The following is a 21,155-nucleotide window of genomic DNA, read 5'->3' as shown; positions in this document are numbered from 1 at the left end:
GTTTGTACCATTAAGTGCTCCTAATTAACTGCTTTTTAAAAAGACATTGAGTGCTCTCCTAAAAGCCACTGCTATGTCCAGAAACTAAAGTGGGACACGTTTATACACATTCATGCACTGAATAAATGACATGTTTTGTCCTAATTCTTGGCACAGCTGCTTTTTTAGAAACAGACACATACACAGCTCCTTTCCATCATATGTTCTTAAAACTCTCCTGTGATTTTAGAACAATATACAACACAATGCAGCCAGTAAGTGTGAAGCTGGGGGTAGAAAAATGTTGCACAAGGAAACAGTCTTAAGGGAAGCTTCTCAAATAGCAGTACTTTAAAAAAGGATAAAGATGTTCAAGCACAAAATATATACACTCCATATATGCAAAGAATGGCAAATGCACATAATATCTGCTCCTTGTCCTATATGTACACATGGAAGAAGTGAACGGGAGAAGATAATGAAATGTTAAAACATTTGGGGCTTTTTAATTTAGAAAAAAAAGATGAGTCAGGAGGGGCATGATAGACAAAATTCTGCATCGTATGGAAAGTTTTTCTCCCTTTCTCATAATACGAGTGTTTAAGGCCATCCAATGAAGCTGAATGTTGGAAGGCTCGGGCCAAATAAAAGAAAACACTTCTTCACACTGTGCATAGTTAAACTATGGAATCTGCCACCACAAGAGGCAGCAATGGCCATAACCTTGGATAGCTTTAGAAGAGAATTAGACAAATTCATGTAGGAAAAGGCTATCAATGAATAGTAGCCACAATGCCCATGTTTTCTCCCCTGCACTGCTCCAAGTAGTATGACCCTGAATACCAGTTTCTGGAATCACAAGTGGGAGAGCATTGTTGCACTTAGGTCCTATTTGCGGGTTTAGCATAGGCTTTTGGTTGGTCCCTGTGAGAATAGGAAGCTGGATTACAAGGGCCTTTGGTCTGATCCAGCAAGGTTCTTCTTATGCTAATGGTGAAGTGGTTGAATGGGTGGGACCTACACAACAGATGTGAAGTTCGTTATTTTATTTGTTTGTTGCATGTGCATTTGTTGCACATAAAACTTTGTTCTCTGGGCAGTTTACAAGCCCATTAAAAAAAAAATCTTAAGATGGTCCCATCACTGAAAAGGCCTTCTCCCTAGTGACTGCCTGCCCCGCTTCATTAGATGGGGCAATGTGAGAAAGGGCATCAAATGAAGATCTCAAGCAAGGACTTCTCAAGGGTCAGAGTTCTGTCACAGACATGCTAACTGCTCAGGTGAGGTGGGAGGCTTAGCTGGGTCCTTTCGACAAGCAGCTGTTTATTTGGGAACATCCCATGCCATTTTTCTAGAAAAAGAGGTGCCGAAACTCACAATGAACACCTCCCTTGTTCTCTTATAATGGCAATGACGCCCACCTGAGAGGTGCTAGAACTGAGTTCTGCCTGAAAAAAAGCCCCGGGAACATCTCATGTCAGATGAAGCACTGGCATATGAAACGGAAAGACTTTATCTTTCAACCCACACTTATGATGTTCTACTCCCGTTAACTCCTGGTGCAATTTTCTCAATTATATGCTAGTTCTCTGTATCACAGAGAGAACTAGCATATAAATCAGAGCTAACTGGATGTTTTTAACCCGAAGCTTTCTATTTGGTTATTTCTTTTGTGAGCCACCCAATATCAATACATTATGGCAAGACTAGTTCCAAGTTATACATTTTATAGCACATAGTAACTAAAGTAAAACAATAAAAGCATCTCACCTTTGTATGATGTGGCCTATGCCTGCGGTCAATTGTTACATCACCTCTTTGCACTGGTGAGGACACTTCTGATCTGTAGTTCCTCTGAGGTGAGTATCCTTGGAAACCTGCTATCGAACCATGGGAAGGTGATGTGGGAATCAAATGCATTGTTTGATCAGATATATTAATCATGGTTTTGGGACTACTTAAAGTACCGTGTCTAGTAAGCGTTGTTTGCTTATTATAAAACTGCCGCTGCTGCCACTCATAGAGTTGCCACATGGTGTCGTCTCGCATAGATCTTCTTTTGTCTTCAGTTGGCAGTGATCCAAGGGACTTGTCATAAATAGAGGGTGTCACACTGCAGAGGCTTTCCGGCCTGGTTTTGGTATTTCTTGGTAGAGTTCGATAACCTTCTGGATATCGAGGTACAATTTGGGGTCGATGGCTTGGCATGTTTCGTGGCAATGTCTGATATGAAATTATGCTGAAACAAGAATCCTCCTTCAGTAACTCAAAATGTAAGTAGGCACCGGAATAAACAACATTTAGTTTTCTTCTCTAGTCTATCTTGAGGGTAACAAATAATTATTGTAACCCCCCCTTTTTTTTGCTAAGGCCACATCTGTTGTGGCTGAGCAGTCAAACTCTCAACAAGCCACTTGTTTTAAGTAATAGACTCTGTTTTTTAGTTGTATCATGGATTTATCTGTATCAAAGGAAAACCATCTATGCACTCATCCCTGAAAGAGGTAGCTGAGATTCCCCTGGTGCCACAGAGGGGATCGCCCACACAATAGTGGGAATAAGATGGGGGAACCCTATGAGCTCCTTGGAGGAAAGCTGGGTTACAGGCAGCCAAAATGCACAATTTCCCATATGTACGGTGAAAAGGAGTATTCACATTGTTGGGGACTCTGCAAATCCCATAGCTACTGGTCTAGGGGGAAATGATCAGTTCCATTGCCCTACTGCTTAGATGGAAACTAACGCTGCAGAAGCCATGCTTCCTCATGGTGCTTCATACATAGGTATGCATATATGTTTAAGGGAAAACAATTCTTCTGGCAACCACAACAAGAAGAGGGAATAAAAAAATGCAGAAATGCAGAGGCCTTATCTACCTGTAGTCAATCTATGGAGGATGCAAAGCCATAAAAATGAGTCTTCTCCAGTTAAACATATGCAATGTCTGGCTTTGCTAATCTCTCCTAAGGTTTACCAGCTTCCTTCTATCTGCTTCCCCTTTTATACTATGGGCTACATAGCACATATCTTAGTTTTAAGGACAATTTTTTTCTTTCCCAGTATACAACTTAATAACCATGAAATCCTCCTTCAGAATTATGGTGTGGTGAACTAGTTTTATGGAACAGTTGGCCATCTGAGGCCAATACATGACCTGTTCAATTAATTATATATTTTCAAATTGGCCAAAAGCTCCAGTCCATTTGATTCATTTCCACCTTATTATAGCTTCATGCGAAGGCAGTGCACTGGGAATGCTTGCAGGTAAGTGTGTGTGTGGGTGTGTGGGTGTGTGTGTGTGTGGAAAAAAAAACAACTGAGGGTGACTAAGAATAATTTTTGTGTGAGAGGAGTAAAACAAATTTCTGTGCTCGTTAGCAGCTTAGAGGGTGTCATGTTCTTTCATTCTAACTCACACACCTTGCTCCCATTGGTGGATCTTGGGATTCTAGTAAAACACAAAGTAGATTCCACAAGGCTGAACACTGCCTTCCCCTGCTGTACAGCCCCAGGCATTTAAAGTGCTTTTAAGGGAGTTGTTTGGAACACTGAAAACTGAATTGAGGCTATGCAGAGGCAGGATAAAGACAGTTGCAATATTGCTATTATTTCTTAAAAGGGTTGCATTATCTGCTACTTGCCTTGAGGCAACTGCTAATCACCATAGGCAACCAAGTGAGAGTGACAATTTGCAGGCGTAGATAGGAGAGGGAGTAAGAAAGAGGTCCCCCTACCTAATTTCTACTATTTATATTTTATTTGTGCTCCTGAACTTGACTTCCTTTCATTACATTGCCCTAAATACTGTGCTTTAAAGGTTTAATATCCTAGCAGTATGTTCAAAGAGAATGGCATTTATTTGTTCCAAAGCAGTAAATAATGACATAAACCCGGCAGTCTCTCTTTTACAACTTAACTTCAAACAAAGCCATCATTTCTAAGTATATGACCTGTGTTAACAATTTCATCCATATTTAACTAACAATATATTCTCCATGATCAAGAGGATTTGGCTCCTGCCAGTTAATAATGTTTTGTTAATAGCTTCTGCTGTTATAAAACTCCTACAATGGAATGAGTTTGTTTGGGAATATAGCCAATGTAATGATAACACGACAAAACGTTTAAAAAGAATTCAAATTGGGATAGATTCATAGTTCCTATGCCTGTTTACATTGAAAACAAAACCATTTAATGCAAACATGTGATGAAATGTAAAATATTCCACTCCTACCCCTTCTTTCTGGGAATACTCGAATCATACTATTATATACCTTGAGTGGTACACATTTAGCACTGTGTCCCAGAATGAACATAATGTTTCTGATCACATAATCATGGTTTGGAGAATGGGACTGCACTGTGCACTTGTGCTTTTCCTCCTTCCCCCTCACACATTAATTTACGTTTTCAAAGTCAACCATGGTGCAGAGTTATGCCTTTTATTAATAGAGCCCAATTTTCCATGTATGGGTTGTCCCCCCCGTTCCCAAAATGTCATTATCAAATTTTGTTTATATGCATGCATACCCTTCCTTAAGATACATATACTTTGCCATGTGTAACACATAAATTTAAACCCCACTAAAACTGGGAGGAAAACTTAACATGGTGACGGCTGGAGGAAGAAGCTGGGAGGTACGATAAAAATGTGTAAAATGGGTTAAGAAATACATTCTCAAAATCTCAGTGCACCTCTGTGCAGACTTAGTTTTATAAAAAAATTAAATAGCCATAGCTCTATTTGAGTGAATATTGGACCCAGGATAAAGGATACCCATCACCATGTTAAAGAACATTAAGCCAACTAAGTTCCGACGTGTGGAAGTCAAAATAAAGCCAAATCAAGTAATATCCCAAGAAAATGACCAATATAACTCAAACTGTTGTCTTCTCCTCAGGTGCAACTGAAGTAACTGAAGTTTGAAATCTCAAACACTTCTTAGTGCCTTTCATTACCTCATCAAAGTGATATTTCAAGTACAAGTCACATTTAAAGAAGTGGAGACAGGCAATGTTTTGCTTGACCTATCACGTGACTGCTCTTCCTAAAGCAAACTATGGAACCAGAGTCTTCGCTCAAGTTGGGAGCTGGGAGTTAGAGAAGAAGGTGGGATACTGTGGTGCCACTTCTAGATACTCAAGTGGAATGCTGGAGTGCAATATTTTATAATAAAAAAACTGAGCAACGAGGACTAGGCACTGCTGTTCAGATTCCTGCCAAGGGTTTGCTGTCATGCAGAACCACATTTTCACATCTTAATACTACTTAGTGGTGTCAATCATTTAGTCACAGCATTAAAACTCTCTAAACAACTATTGGAAATGCACTGTTGGTATTGTAAAACTTCAACTTTTAACACATCTACAGTATAAAAAGACACATGCCTGCTTTGAACATTACGATCAGCCAAGCCATGACTTCACACATATGTGCATATTCTGGGGGAGGAGTCTGCAGCTGTTTTGCTCATCCATGGTCGTTTTGCTGATGCATCAAACTGAGCCTAATTGAGTTTGTGGTTTAGGCTTCCCGTACAAACAATAAGCTGTAAACCATGGGATGAACCCTGGTTAAAGTTCATACTTAATCCAGACAGAAGTAAACCACAAGCCTCGGTCTTGATGGCACCCTAAGACAAACTATGGCCTAGATCAGTGTAGCTGAGGAACGAAGAAGCTGCGATTTTCCTTTCGGGAGTCTGCACATTTGTGCTTAGACTTCACTCAGTTTAGCATGAAGTGTGAGCCAAGCCATTGGTTGTAATTTGAAAGAGACCTAATGACTGCATTTTGATGATCATATCTTGGCTTAATTAACAGAGTTATGGAAAAAACCTTGTGCACCAACATACCGTCACATTACTCCTCCCTTCACAGAAGCTGGGAAATGAGTCAAGAATGATGGTTTTTGGCTTCTGAACAAGCGAGGGTATGAAACCATATTTTAAAGATGGCTTCTGAATTCTGGCTTATTTGGAACCCACTAACCATATTTCAGCTATAGCATGAAATTACAGATAACTGATTGCTCCCTGACTTGCTTTCTCACTCACACAAAGGGAGGGAAAAAAGCTTCTTTGTGTGAGGGAATTAGATTTATTCATACATTGGTTTATTAAACTTAGTTCATCAACAGTATTTTCTCTTACAAAAATATAAGGAAAAAGGCTATTCAACATTTTAATCATTGCCTTGCTGAACTGAGAGAGGAGTGTAAATAAGTTTGCAACAGAGCTATGCAACTTAAAACAGTTTTTTTTAAAAAAAAACAACAACTGTTGTAACCCAACCTGGGACCTGCTGGTGAACAGCAGGTAATAAATTTAATGTTGATGATAGTGATGATGATAATAAGCTCAGCATGGAAATGCATGATTTTCATGGAAGAAGTCCAACTCCCAGCATCATCAGCAAGTTTGTGAAAGAGTTCTGAGACCATGAAGAGCTACTAATCGAGCTACTGATATTAAGATGAGATACAAGAAGAAGAAGAAGAGTTTGGACGTGATATCCCGCCTTTCACTCCCCTTAAGGAGTCTCAAAGTGGCTAAGAATCTCCTTGTCCCTTCCTCCCCCACAACAAACACTCTGTGAGCTGAGTGAGGCTGAGAGACTTCAGAGAAGTGTGACTAGTCCAAGGTCACCCAGCAGCTGCATGTGGAGGAGCGGGGAAGTGAACCTGGTTCACCAGATTACGAGTCCACCACTCTTAACCACTACACCATGCTGGCTTAATAGTTTAATAGTTGCAACAGGGAAAGTCTTCTGATGACTGGTTCCACTTTTGCTTCTTAATGAAAGAAAGAAATCTAGAATGAAGAGTGGGACAGAGCAGTAGATAAACAGGGAATCGACCAGGGATATCCAAAGTTGTGCTCTCCAGATAGACTATAACTCCTATCAGCCCCAATCAAAATGGGCCAATGATCAAGGATGATGGAAGCTTTAGTCCAGTAACATCTGGAGGGCACCTTGTTGTTTGAAGGCAGCCCTGTTTAGGGAAGCTTTTATTGTTTAACAGACCACTGTATTTTAACATTTTGTTGGAAGCCGCCCAGAGTGGCTAGGGAAACCCAGCCAGACGGGCGGGGTATAAATAATAATTTATTATTATTATTATTGTCTGCCCTTGGAACAGCCATTCTGGGAAAAATGCCCAACTTTTTACATATGATTGTTACCAGAAGTCTATAGGACTTTAGGACAGAGTGCAATATAAATCAAAATAAATTTAAGTTCTAGATAGGCCTTGAGATGCTGTTTGAAATCCTATATTTTAGCAACAGAGGTAATATAGGATCATTTCAGGAATCCTTTGGCGCTTCAACTAAGATTTTACTGCAGCATTAAACAGGGTCACAGTATACACTGAGACTAAGAAGTCAGGATTGGCAAATAATTCTGAAATTACTTACCCTCTTGTTTCTTCATCTTGCCCCTTTCCTCTCTGTATTTTAATCCATTGTTCCAGCTGAAGCATTGAATTAGTTCTCTGTATAACACGTTCAGATTCTATGTGTGAGTGAATGGTGTTGTGATGGATTCCATCTCCAGAGTCTCCTAGAATAAGGTTGACAGCTTTCTCTGACCCATTTAAATGAATTGGCCTGTAGTGTCCTGATGGAACTGTGTTTGCTGGCAAAGTCCCATACTCTGACCCCAAAGGATTCAGTTTTACGCTGTTGATTTTTGTTAAAGGTCTATCACGCCCAACTTTTTGAAATCCATATTTTTCTGCTTCTAAGGCCTTTTTGTCTTCCATTTTGCTCACTTCTTTGTTCCGCTGATTATTCTGTGCCTCTGGTTTAATTAGCACTCTGTGGTTTGCAATATTATTCACTTCACGAGGTGGTGTGTTTTCAGCAGTCATCTTGTCTGCTCTAAAAAAGGAAGAAATACACACTGGAGAACAACATCACTAGAAATATGCCGAAACAGGTACACTTGGGTGTGTTTAGTAAGCAGCATGCAATTTCTTCAGTCTTAGAATCATAGAGTTGGAAGGGATCCTGAGGGCCATCTAATCCAAACTCTTGCAACTTATGCAGCACTTACAAGATAGGCAGCCATATAGGGTACAAGATTACAGACCTCAACAAAAGTACTGAACTTTGAACCCACACTGATATATATTGTACTCTCTTAACAAAGGAAAGAAGTGAAGAGAACAAGGGATGATCCTGAACACTCTTTTGCCTAAGCATGATGAGAGATCAGGACTGTGTCTACCTCTGCTACCCATCACTGAGCTCCTGCCCAGCTCTATACTTGCTGGATGTCCAGACATGAGCATCAACTCCCCATGTCTATAGCCTCCTTTACAGGTTACTTGCATGAAGGGGCAATGTTCATAGAGAGGGGCATGAGGATCCACCATTGGCCCTATCCCAATAATGAGCAGCCTGCCCCAGCCTTGCCCTTGATGTCCATGCATTAGGCACAAACATTTTCAACAGAAAAGCCTACATGAATAAATCTCTATGTGTATGACCAGGACTCCAACTCCCATGCATATAGACATCTATGTCAGGGGTGGGGTCAACAGCACACTCCCGTTGCCCCGAGCATTTCTATATATTGTGTGAGAGGAGCTTATATGCAATACACATGCAACACACAATCTCACACTGTGCAATCAACATCACATAACATGATATTATATGCCTTGGATTTTGACAAAATGAATCCAGAAGGGCTCCTATATTTAACATATGGGATAGGGCATGCCAGTGTTTAATATTTATTTATTACATTTGTATGCTGCACAATAGATCAAGGATTGTATCCAATGCTGGATATCACCAGAATTGATAGAACTGACATGACTTCCCATTCCCCTTCTTTCCCCATGCATCCCCAATATCTGATCTAGCGAGTCCTGCAACACCCTGGAGAAGATTTTCAGGGTGTGTAGGGGTGGAATGCTAAGTTCTGTTGCAGACATGGAAGTCTCTTGTATGAACAGAATTGTAGCATTGGATGAAACCCTAGAAAGCAACACCAAAGATCAAGAACAGAAATCTCAGCAACAGACTGAACACAGCAGAGATAAAGGAATTGGTGATATCCCATGCTAGTCATAATTCAATCCAAATAACATTATTGTACTAGCCATTGGCCATGCCAAATCTGAATCAAAAATAATTACAAGCAAAAGGAGTGTTGTGCCACAAATAATGGCCTCTATTTAGATCTCTGTGTCTCCCTTACAGTTCACTGCTATATTGTCCAGGGTCTTCTTTCTGATCTTTTTGGCCGCCAAAGCAAAAAGGGCGACTTTATGAGTCAATGAAGCATTTATATAGCTAAGAAACCACAGAATCTTCTCTGCTGGGGAGAGACATCTTTCCTGTGCGGATGGTAGGGTGAGAAACCGCCTCCTGAGTCAAATGTATAGTGGGCAATATAGTAAATAGTGCAACCTGTGGTTGCCCACATATAAAGAGTCTGTCTTCGTATGGTACCCTGTTATATTGTCCATCAAGGACTGCAGAGGGCATAGCTTGAAAATGCAGCTCAGTAAAAGCAAATCTAGGGACGCGGGTGGCTCTGTGGGTAAAACCTCAGCGCCTAGGACTTGCCGATCATCAGGTCGGCGGTTCGAATCCCCGTGGCGGGGTGCGCTCCCGTCGTTCGGTCCCAGCGCCTGCCAACCTAGCAGTTCGAAAGCACCCCCGGGTGCAAGTAGATAAATAGGGACCGCTTACTAGTGGGAAGGTAAACGGCATTTCCGTGTGCTGCGCTGGTGCTGGCTCGCCAGATGCAGCTTGTCACACTCGCCACGTGACCCGGAAGTGTCTTCGGACAGCGCTGGCCCCCGGCCTCTTAAGTGAGATGGGCGCACAACCCCAGAGTCGGACACGACTGGCCCGTACGGGCAGGGGTACCTTTACCTTTACCTTAAAAGCAAATCTAAGTGAGGCTGGCCAGACACTGGCCTCTAAAATGGGCAGTTTTTAGAAGGGGAATAGTCATAATTTAGAACAGACTCATTGACATCAGTGGTCTTAAGCCTACTGATTTCTATGGGTCTACTCGATCACTTATGTTGGACATCACCCACTGTCTTAGAGATGCAGCACTAGAAGAAACTACTACTACTTAAATTCTGTGTTTGATATAACTATTAACACAGGGAACAGCCCCAACTGCAGTATTCAATCTGACAGCTATGAAAGGGGATAAAAATTTGAAGGCAAAATTTTCAGACTTCATAGTGTTGAAAAAGTGCACTTTGACTTCTTTTTAGCACTTAAAGCCTCTGAAATCCTCATTAATTTCAAGCCATCTTTTGTGATGGAGCAATGTACAGAGCTGTCTAGCTCCTGGACCTCCTGTGCTAGACATTCAGTAGATAAAGGGAAATATTATCCTATTTTAAACTTTACATGGTCACTGACATCATCAATTTGCTTCATTTGGCAAGTTTGATGTCAGTTATTCATCTTTGGGAAAACACTTGTGGCTTCTATAATTACAGTGGGGAAAATATCTGCTGACTTGAACTGTGGTGTAAAATAATTGTATTTATCAGAAACAGTAACAGCTGCACTGTTAGCATATTTACCCTGAATTTACCCATTCAGATGTTGGCAGATCCACCGCTCTTATTAAATTTTAGAGGCTTGCTTTCGCCACCATCCCACTTTTTCTTTCATTCTCGTCTTCCAACTAGTATACTGCATTTAAGTAGGCCAATCCTCTCTCCAGTCCCAGTCCCACAACCTGCTGAGTTCTGCCTCTCTCCCACCAATCTATTTTACTCACATACATTGTGTCAGCTGGCTCCTCCTTTCTGCTTAAAATTTCAATCTTGTTGTTCCTACTTTTGAAACACCTTCCTCCTCCTAAGAAATCCTGCATTCAGCTCCTGATTTCATCTCCTTTACATTTTGGTCATGTTCTTATCTTCCAAGTCTGTTCTGTCTGTTCTTTATATCTTATTTCACTTTCACTCCTTCCCCTTGAGATCTAGGACACTGCCCTTTTTCTGGTTCTCCTGTTATAACTGCTAATTGTTGTCCTGTCCCTTTTCATCTTTCCCAATCTCCGTAGGAATCCATCAGAGCTCTCAACAATTTTCATATCTGCTAAAGTTTCAGCTACCATCTTCAAGTGGATTACTTTTTTCCTAAACTAATCTCTCACCTTGCCCAATCCCACTGAACTGTCAAATCAACTGTTCTTCCTAGATGCCTCACTGACGTTTCAAAAATAATATGGGTATGAAGACAAGGATCTTTATGCTCCAACTGTCTCCTCTCCTGTTACCACTGTTATTTCCACTTCTCATTCACTGCGGGGGGGGGGGGGGTCATCTTTACCTGTCACCAGATACATTCTCCCACTTCATTACTGGCCAAAGTTAATCTCTAACGAATTGTTTTCTAATGTCCTGCCTTCAATTAACCCTTTTCACACAGACTCATTCATCTATTGAGAAATCCTGGTGGCAAGGATTTGCTGGTGATTTTAACCTAATTAGCACCACACTCTCTACCCCGCCCATATTGCCTATTCTAGCAAGCCTGTCTGCTGGTATGTCTGCTTAATGTCTTTAGCAACTCTTGCCTCCCCCAAATATTAAGGGAACATTATCATTCATCTAGCCTTACCAAGAAGCACCATGGATTCTGACCACATGGAATCTCTCTCCCACCTTACTTCCAATTTGAAATGCTAACCTTACTGCAGCGCAACACTTTACTCACCATCAACACAACTTCATTCATGCTTTTCTAACTGGCTTTTTTCAAGCTTTTTCTTTTACAGCCTGAGGAGTCTTATTGGTCCAAGTTACTGGGGAGGGAGGGGTGAATGCCCACTGCCAATGCTATGGTTTTTTTTTAGAGTAGGTAGGGAGGACTTGAGTTTCCAAACAAATTAAATTCTCTTCCCCTAAACTTTCCAATGCCTAGGTGATGATTTATTTGTTTATACAGTGCTATATCATATAAATATCAAAACAATGTATAACAATATCTATATATAATAAGAACACACAGATATTAAAAATCAAAGATCATGATTTGCTTAAAGCTGTCAGGTAACCAATGGTAACCAGTGTTCTATTCCATTTTGAAGCATTTTGAAATAATCCCCACCCCAAAAGGATTTGTGGAACAAGCCCCTGTTTGGGGACCCTGATTTTATCTCATCTTAAAGTCAACTATCTAAGCAATCCTAGACATTTACAGTCTTATACAGAATTCAAATTACCATTTCTTTTATACATCATATGGGCTTGATTCCTTTTAAAGCAACTCTTTTTAAATCACAATACTGTCCTTTGTTCTTCATCTATCTGCCTACTCATGCCTAAAACATTGATATCATTCTTTCTCCATGAATGAGACTTGGGTCACAACCACAACTTTCCTGCAACTACAATTTACAGGAGGGGATCAGTAATGGAAAACAAGCTCTGAGTCATGGAAGGCTGTCTGCTCGTAGCCTTTTCATTGAGAAACCCCCGTTTCACCAGAAAAGGATTTCAAAACTATAGGTCTAAATTCTAGATTGCTGCAGCCTATTCCTTGTGGGACTTGCCCCCCGTCATCATCTTTTCCTTAAACCGAATTTCAAAAGACAACTGCTAAAATCATGTATTTTCTGCTGTTATGCTCATGTCATTCTGATGCTTCCTTCAAAGCCTGAAGTCCTAGCATGCATTACACTCCACCTTTCCTCCACTGACTGTATGTCCCTTTATTCTTTATTCCATTCTTAATGGAATAAAGTTTTAGGATACAGTGAATCTGGGAAAGCAGTGAGATTTCAATAATAATACAACTTGCTGGTAGAAGATAGTGTTTGATAGTTTACTTGCATATGACGCAAAAATTGCCAAAAATTATAGGCAGTGAATTTGGGATATCATTTATTGATATTTCAGCACAACATTGAAAGTTGTTGTAGGAAAGCATAATTTAACTGATAAAGGAAAAGCAACAGTGTTTTGGAAAATGCCAGTGCATTCTTACGAGTGACCTAAATTAGGGAAATAATCAAAGTTGTAACCACATGGGAGCTTGTTTCATCGTTTGAGTGACAAGTTTAAATGGGCTTTTGCTTATTTAAAACAGTTAGGATTAATTATTCTCAATAGACCCCTCAGGACATTATTAAACCTGAGTCTACTTATAACAGAAAAAACTCCACCAGACCTCGATCTGTGAGACTACTTGCAATTAAGTCTCTAAGGCCAAATAGCTTCAATAACATGTGTATTATATATATTCATTGCTACTGAGCAGAGATCTAGAAAATATATTATATTGCTAAAGATGCACAGAAAGATAAGAATAAGAGGAGAACCTTGCTAGTTCAGGCTAAAGGCCTTCTTCTAGAGCCCAGCCCACAATGGACAACCAGATGTCCATGGGAAGCCCACAAGCAGGATCTGAGTGCAACAACACTTTCTGTACACAGCGACTGGTATTCAGAAGAATACTGCCAATGGCAGTGGAGGCAGAACATACTAGCCATTATGGCTAGTAGTCACTGGTAGCCTTGTCCTCCAAGAACCTGTCTAATCCCCCTTAAAACTGTCCAAGTTGGTGGCCATCACTACATCTTGGAGGGGCAAATTCCATGTGCTGTGTGAAGTACTTTCTTTTATTTGTCCTGAATCTTCTAATATGCAGCTTCACTGGATGTCCCCAAGTTTTACTATTATGGGCAAGAGAGAAACCTTTCCACTTTCTCCAGACAGAATCAGAAAAGCAAGAGGTCATACATGACGCATTTCCTATGAAATGTTGTTTCACCAGCAAATGTTCAGGCTGTTATTTTTTGGCATGAAAAAAGGGAATAGAAAAAGAGGCAAGTTGCAGCTTCTCTCCTCCCCAAGCACCATTTTCAGTTATGGCTCATTCAAGATGGCTCCAAATTAGTGTAGTCAGCAGAATGTAACCCAATTTTCAGTATGCTCTAATTCTAACATGGGAAGAACTACCTATTTCAACTATCAAAAATGCAGTACAGTAAGCCTACAATTTACGTGAAGATTATGCTTCAGGGATTGCGCCGAAATCCAAAGTCATGAAAAGTCAAAACACATTGGGTTCAATGGTAGGTGGGATTGCTTAAGGCATTTTCTCCAGAACTATTAACTATTTTTAATTTATTGTTTGAATTTTTTGAATGGGGTAGGTTAAAGGTTTCAACTATCTGGTCCAGCACATTTCTAATTCCACAGGCTCTTGTCCTCAAGCCATGGAGGACTTCAGCCCACAGAAACCTTTATATTTATAATTAAAAGTCTTGTTTTTACAAGCTAAAATCATGTGAGCAATGCAATGGATGAGGTACTACAATAGTCATGGGAAGTTACCCCATCATTAACTCTTTATCAGCTTATTGTAAAGCGTTAATGCTACATAAAATCATTCTATAATACAGTACTATGGGTCATTCAAATCAGCTTATCACCTCTTACAATTCATCATCTCATTATTGACACAATGGAGTCAAACTCTAACTATGTAAGCCACAAATTGTGCTGCTCAGTTGGATGTACACTTGTCTGCTTCCCCAGCTCCAGTAAATACTTTTGAACAAGTGCTGCCTGCTCATACAAGTCTCTTGAAAAGCACTGGACCTTGATTGAGATGGAGGGAAAAGCCCATTGTTCCAAGTATGGCTTGCTAGGAAGTTTTCAAAAGCTGGAGATGTAGTAACACACCCCTAAACATGACCTTGAAGGTTCACATAGGGGAGTCATCTTTTAACTGAAAAATGTAATTCAAAAATGTTGATACCTGACAAAGCAATTAAGTACCTATCAGAATTAGCATGACTCATTTATCAAGACATAGCTACACAAGACAGAAAGATAAAAGTCTGGTAGTATAAACTAACACAGATGCTACAGCACTGTCAACCTGTGTTACCTTTTCACAGGCTCTGTCTGTACAAGAGCTGCATCTATCATGGCTTTCATCCATAACTCCATTTCCTTCCCTGTATCTGTGCAGAAATAATAGGTCCTCATGTTTGGATGAGCTGCCTGATTGGAAATGACATGGTCATTGTGGTGGGGGAAGTTACGATAGTCTGTAAGGGAGCGAGAAGAAAACAAATAGAAGAATATTACTGGTTTCCTTAATAAGTAATTCATTGGTTTTAAGATTTATTCAGGCTGCCACTAGAAACTCATCACACGGTAACTAATACAATGTTATTCAACATCATGCTCATCTTTTGCGGCAATTATACTAGGGGAAAAACATATCAGAATTAAATTTGTAAGCCTTGTTGTTTCACTGTGCACCTGCTGCGCTTCCAAGTGATTTCTATGAATTACAGAATAAAAATTCACTGTTGGCATCTGAGAAGCACAGATTATAGAAATATATTAGCTCAGATGCTTGGGAGTCAGGACAAAATAGCAGGTTCTAAATTATGTACTCACCCATTAAAACATGCAGTGCAGTTTAGTGTACTCATCATCAACAGGAGCCCAAAGAAGTTCAAATCCAAGAAACAAAATGTAAAGTTAGGCGAGATTGTTTAACAGAAGAGCAGCTACAATTCATCCAGCATACATTAAATAAAATAAACCTTGTAAAAATGAAATTAGTGTTCAAGGGCACAACTTAAAGCTGCTATTAATTACTTTGGTCTTTTCCAAGTTGGTAAGTAACTAGCAAATGCTCACAGAACTATAGATTACAAGCAAAATCTTTTAAGCAGCCCTTCTACAAAAATAGAGGCACAGTGGGCAAGTAGTAAACTATGCCTAGGAAGGTAGATTAGACTTCATATAGGGAGAAGATGGCCCATGAGTTTCATTCGCACCTGGTGTCACTTGCATGCCCAATTGTTCCATGGAGACTCAAAAAGCTCCCAGAGAGCAGAGAAAGGAAGATATCAATGAATGGGATGCTAAGGCAGTGAGATAACTGAATTCCATTGAGACACACCAACATGGCAGAGGATATAAGGTTGCCTGTAGACACATACATTTCTCCAGGGAATGAGGGGACTTCTAGTACTGTTAAGGCTACAACCATCCAGTTTCAGTTGGGTTACAAAGAAATTCAAAAGAAGGTAGAAACAGAGGGTGAACAAACCTTCTCTAAAAGGGTAACACAAGGATGGGAAGAAGTGTGTGCACATATTTAGGGCTTCAAGTGATAGATTTCAATACTGACAAAAATGACCCAGTACAACTTCTAGATCGTGGAGGTTGCTGATGGAAGAAGCTGCAAAAATGTGATTATGTGTAGGCATCATCTTGAGACACAAAATTGACTGAACTGTTCATTTCCCACACCATCAAAGAAGAGTACACCTAAACTAAAGAAGCAGGATCTTTGAAACAAAAAGCTGTAAAATATGCAGTCACATTGGAGGAGCCACGAATGTTGATAACACTAAATAGTGAAATTTACTGCCTTTACAAATGATGGTTTGTTTTTGTAGCTCTCTAGAGAATAAATTATGATATTGGGGTAGTCTTCAATCTGTGTCAGCTTTTGCCTAACCTGAAATCAACAGTGAATGTGTTCACAATCATGGTTTCTTGATCACCTGCACACCACAAACCAAAGGATAAATAATATTCTTACCTTAAAAGCATATTTGCGATTGATGTGATCTTCAGAAGAAAGCATAGATATCTGAAAGCTGGGAAGAAGTATGCTCCCCAATATTCCCTCTTCTTTTTCATCTAGGAATAACATAAAAATGGTTGACTAAGCTAGCAAACTGCTGCTGCACTGTATTCTAGAACACTGAAACAGACATTTGCACTTAAAACTTTTTCCAGATGCTTAAAATTATTGTGGAGGAAATTCAGGGCAAATTCAGCGACTCCACCATTTTAGAACAACAAGCTTCCACATTTCATAACAGGTCTTTAGGGAGCCAAAGACAATGCCTTTGGACCCCAAGGAGCAAAACTAGCCCATGAGAAAACAATGGCTGAGAACCTGCTGGAAGTCCACTTTATGAAGGATGAGGGAGGGAGGCCCAGCCCATCACTGTCTATTCCCTCCTCAAGGCAGACCTCTTATAAAATTTGTTGCCTGCTAGGATTCTTGACTGAATGCTGAACACACAGACAGCATTTGTGCAAACAGAAATAGCCTTCAGGAGTTGGAAGAGCTCATCTAAACTGAATCATGTAGTTCAGTCGGTAAAATCCGAATCCTTGGCAATCAGCAAGGAATACCACTGCAAGCATCTAACTCTCTGCCATCTCTGCAGTGCCCTCTGCATTCATCCATCCCTCACCCAATGTCAGCAGGGAGCATCTCAGATCAACAGTCTTTGTGAGCTTAGACCGCCCATGGTTCTCTTCTTACAAACGCTGGGTGAAGTATCTCAGCAGACTGGAACAGTGTTGTGAATCCCCCCACCACTCATCAACAGAAATACTTCACTAAACAAATATTATGAAGGATTCAATTGTCTCCTGAATAGCTGCATTAAATCTGGATATTACAGTTAATCACTGGAATGGAGAAAAGGGTTTTAATCTTGCTTTTAACTCTACCTCAAAGCACTATGAAGTGTGGAGTAGCTAATGATGCCTCTTCAATAGAGGAGCTGTTTAATACATGAAGGCGAACACACAAATTTGCAGTTCATGCGCCTGCCAATGCCCCCTCTGTGTGAGTGCGGCAATCACAACGAATGCCTGGCCCAAAAGAAAAGCTTTCACGTACAACAGCAGAATGCTAAGTATTCAAGCCATGTTTCTTACGGCTGTCTTTAATGGCAACATCGAAGGAAAATGACACTATTTTTCCAAAGTGAGCATGCAGCCTCCAAGGCAGGCTAGACTAAAAGGACCATGCTATTAATGCCTAAACATAAATCTTCTGCAATACAGAAAGTACAAGCCATTCTTGACCAAATACACTTTTGGGTGCAAAGTTTGTAATATATGAGGTATGCTAGTACCCTTGACAGAAAATGTAACTGTACAAGTATTGTATGAAATTCAGCAGCATGAAATTCACAATATCATACAGTTTGGCCATCTTAACTTACATGCTCAAAGGACACAGCAAGTTTTAATATATTTGGATCTAAATAATATATCTAAATATCTAAAAGTACTATATTAATTGTCATGCTCTTAAAGGCATCTATACAAATAGATGCTCTGTTGTTGTTGTTTAGTCGTTTAGTCATGTCCAACTCTTCATGACCCCATGGACCAGAGCACGCCAGGCACTCCTGTCTTCCACTGCCTCCCGCAGTGTAGTCAAACTCATGCTGGTAGCTTCGAGAACACTGTCCAACCATCTCATCCTCTGTCGTCCCCTTCTCCTTGTGCCCTCCATCTTTCCCAACATCAGGGTCTTTTCCAGGGAGTCTTCTCTTCTCCTGAGGTGGCCAAAGTATTGGAGCCTCAGCTTCACGATCTGTCCTTCCAGTGAGCACTCAGGGCTGATTTCCTTAAGAATGGATAGGTTTGAACTTCTTGCAGTCCATGGGACTCTCAAGAGTCTCCTCCAGCACCATAATTCAAAAGCATTGGGTGCCTGGCATAGTTCATAGCTTCTCTGAGTTATTCAAGCCCCTTCGCCACGGCAAGGCAGTGATCCATGAAGGGGAATAGATGCTCTAGAGTGTGTTATATTTACTCATGTATAGTCTTATCTTAATTATAGTATTATGGTCATAATTTGAGACCACAGACAACTCCCAATTTACGTGGGGTGATACATTCCAAGGGACCATGTGTTTAAGTGAAATCACATGTATTTGAAACACCTCTGAAAAAGCCTGCAAACACCCAGTTCTGCCTCCACCCCTGCCAACTCCCTACTCTGCCCCTTTATGTGATGCTTTTGGGTCACTTCCAGGTTTGGCATGGTCACACACATATCTGACACGTCTAAAATGGTCGGTGCCTGCATGTACAGTCCACCAGATCTATGCAAGACCTGTGGAAACCAATCAAATCCATGTAGACACAATGATTAGTAGAAATACTAGTTTTGCTGGAGAAAAGAAAGGCAAACCAACCACTACTGACTGGTCCCCAGCATCAACCTTGGAACACAACTGGCAGTGGTGGAACCAAGGCTGGGAATGGTGAAACAAGAGAGAAGAAACTGACAGGAGTATATCCAAAATTAAGGAGTATCTGTGACAAGAAGCCCAGTGCAGGTGCAATTGCAGCTCCCTGTAAACAATGGTTCCCAAATCAAGATCCAGCTTTGTGGCTTAGTGCTTTCTTCCCAAAGCATATGTTCTATGTTTCATATACAGCCCCCTCCTGTTGTTGGTCTATGATATGGGCTGGCTCTACCCACAGCCAGACAATAAATAGATGGTGACTCCATTCAAAGTGTACTGTAGCAAGAAGCCAGTGATTGCTCTCTATTACCCACACTGAGGCAAGCTTTGAGACTTTTCTCTACTAAGGGGGAAACTCTTTAAAAGAATTGGATCCCCCTGTTCTGGCAGAAAACCTCTTATCAATCTATACCACAAATAAAACTACCTAATTTTGAGTGAATTATGGCCAGGTATTATTTCTAGTAGATATGTACACAACCACTTTTATACTGAATTTATTTACTGTACCAACATTGTATTATAAATTCCCTTTAGATGAGCTTTTGTCCACAGATTTCTTTGCCTCCTGCATCTATTTTTATTTTCACATAGAAAATAAAAAGGAAACAATAAATAAAAGAAGACTCTTTTATCCTAGGCCTTCAATTAGAATGCTTATTCAATTAGAATGCTCTGTTGCTTGCAACAAAGGTGAAATTGGTCTTTTATCCTCCAGCAAAAGCAATAAAAAGGATGCTGAAAAACAGAGTTTTTACAATACCAGAATAGCAAGCCTCTGCCAGGAATAGAAAAACAGTTTGTAACTTACGAAACATAAATAAATGAAGGCTCTGTGTGTTTGGAGTGGGTTTGCTTAAAGTGCTGATGCAGAATAGAGTGGAGATCTGCACAGCTCCTTGGCACATTATATGTGGGATATGTGATCCAGTCCAACCTAGCATAGTATGTTGTAGTTGAAAGCATGAACTACAGGCTAGGAAACCTGTGGTTCAAATCTTAGCTCAACTACGGTACAAACTTCCAAAGTGGCCTCAGACAAGTCAGGATCCCTCAAAACCCAGTCCTCCATCTATAACATGGAGTTAAGAACACTGGACTAGTTTATTGGATCATTATAAGGATTACTGAGTAAGTGTGATTTGAGCAATTGGGGGAAATGCTATGTGAGTATAAATTTATTTTAAGTTTTATAGATTGCCTCTCTGTCATTACAACTATAACAAGTCCAATTACAGTTAAACTGCAACACTACCAAAGTGATGGTAGCAGCTCTAAACATATTACCGGTATGTTATTCTACTGTAAATGAAACTGAAATAATTGCCAAAAAAACCATTGTATTGAAGGTGTCAGAGGACTAATAAATTTATTATGACATATACATCTGTGGACCACAGTCCAACTTATCGGATGCAACATCTGGTAAAGATTGCCTATTCTTCTCCTGTTTAATTGCCTCAATTTCCTCTTTTTTCTCCCTTGTTCCTCTCTCCTTAGATAGCAAACTCTCTGGGGTAGGGACTTGTATTCTCATGATATTATATTAAATAACAAGTGCTGTTTTAAAAGTACAAATGAACCCAAGCTTCCACTTCTGATGCTTTAGAACGGCTGCAGAAGAAAATGCACTGGGCAAGACGGAAGAAGGACAAAGCGGTTTCAGGTGACAGGAAGAAAAAAACAAGGACAGCAACTTGGACCTGTCATGTGTTTTAAAGTTTCCCAAGGACCAAGCTGAAGGAAAGCAAGATCAATCAGAGAAAATACCAGCCCAAAGTGACAGGAAAGAGCATAGTTGCTCTCCGCGCACGTTCTGCTTCAGGGATCCACACCCTCCAAATCAGAAAAGATGGGAGGAAACAAAATTAGAGAACCACACTCTCCCTCCAAACTATTCTTCTTAGCAACCGAGAGAGGTCCAAATCAGAAATACAGTGGTACCTCTGGATGCGAACGGGATCCGTTCCGGAGCCCCATTAGCATCCTGAAACGAACATAAGACGTGACTGCGCGTCATGTTCTGCCGTTTCTGCGCATGACATCATTTTGAGCGTCTGCGCGTGTGTGAGCAGTGAAACCTGGAAGTAACGCACTCCGTTACTTCCGGGTCGCTGTGGAGCGCAACCCGA

General features: G+C 40.5%; 1 protein-coding gene across 26 annotated transcripts in view; it reads right to left on the bottom strand.

Moving 5' to 3' along the window:
• Positions 1–21,155, bottom strand: part of PLEKHA5 (pleckstrin homology domain containing A5) — a 182,033-nt gene that overhangs the window by 31,735 nt on the left and 129,143 nt on the right. For 24 of the 26 annotated variants that reach the window (XM_077935272.1, XM_028746840.2, XM_077935257.1 and 21 more), the window contains 4 exons: positions 16,557–16,657; positions 14,877–14,992; positions 7,398–7,862; positions 1,750–2,218 (listed from right to left, as the gene is read on the bottom strand). In XM_077935272.1, the coding sequence (XP_077791398.1) occupies positions 1,750–2,218; positions 7,398–7,862; positions 14,877–14,992; positions 16,557–16,657 (1,151 nt within the window). Of the gene's footprint in view, positions 1–1,749; positions 2,219–7,397; positions 7,863–14,876; positions 15,040–15,397; positions 16,527–16,556; positions 16,658–21,155 lie in introns of those variants that run through there. The other 2 variants (XM_077935273.1, XM_028746839.2) reach the window with 2 other exon arrangements.

The sequence above is a fragment of the Podarcis muralis genome, chromosome 10 (assembly GCF_964188315.1).
Source record: "Podarcis muralis chromosome 10, rPodMur119.hap1.1, whole genome shotgun sequence".
Lineage (NCBI taxonomy): Eukaryota > Metazoa > Chordata > Lepidosauria > Squamata > Lacertidae > Podarcis > Podarcis muralis.
This window is presented reverse-complemented; position numbering and strand designations above follow the sequence as displayed.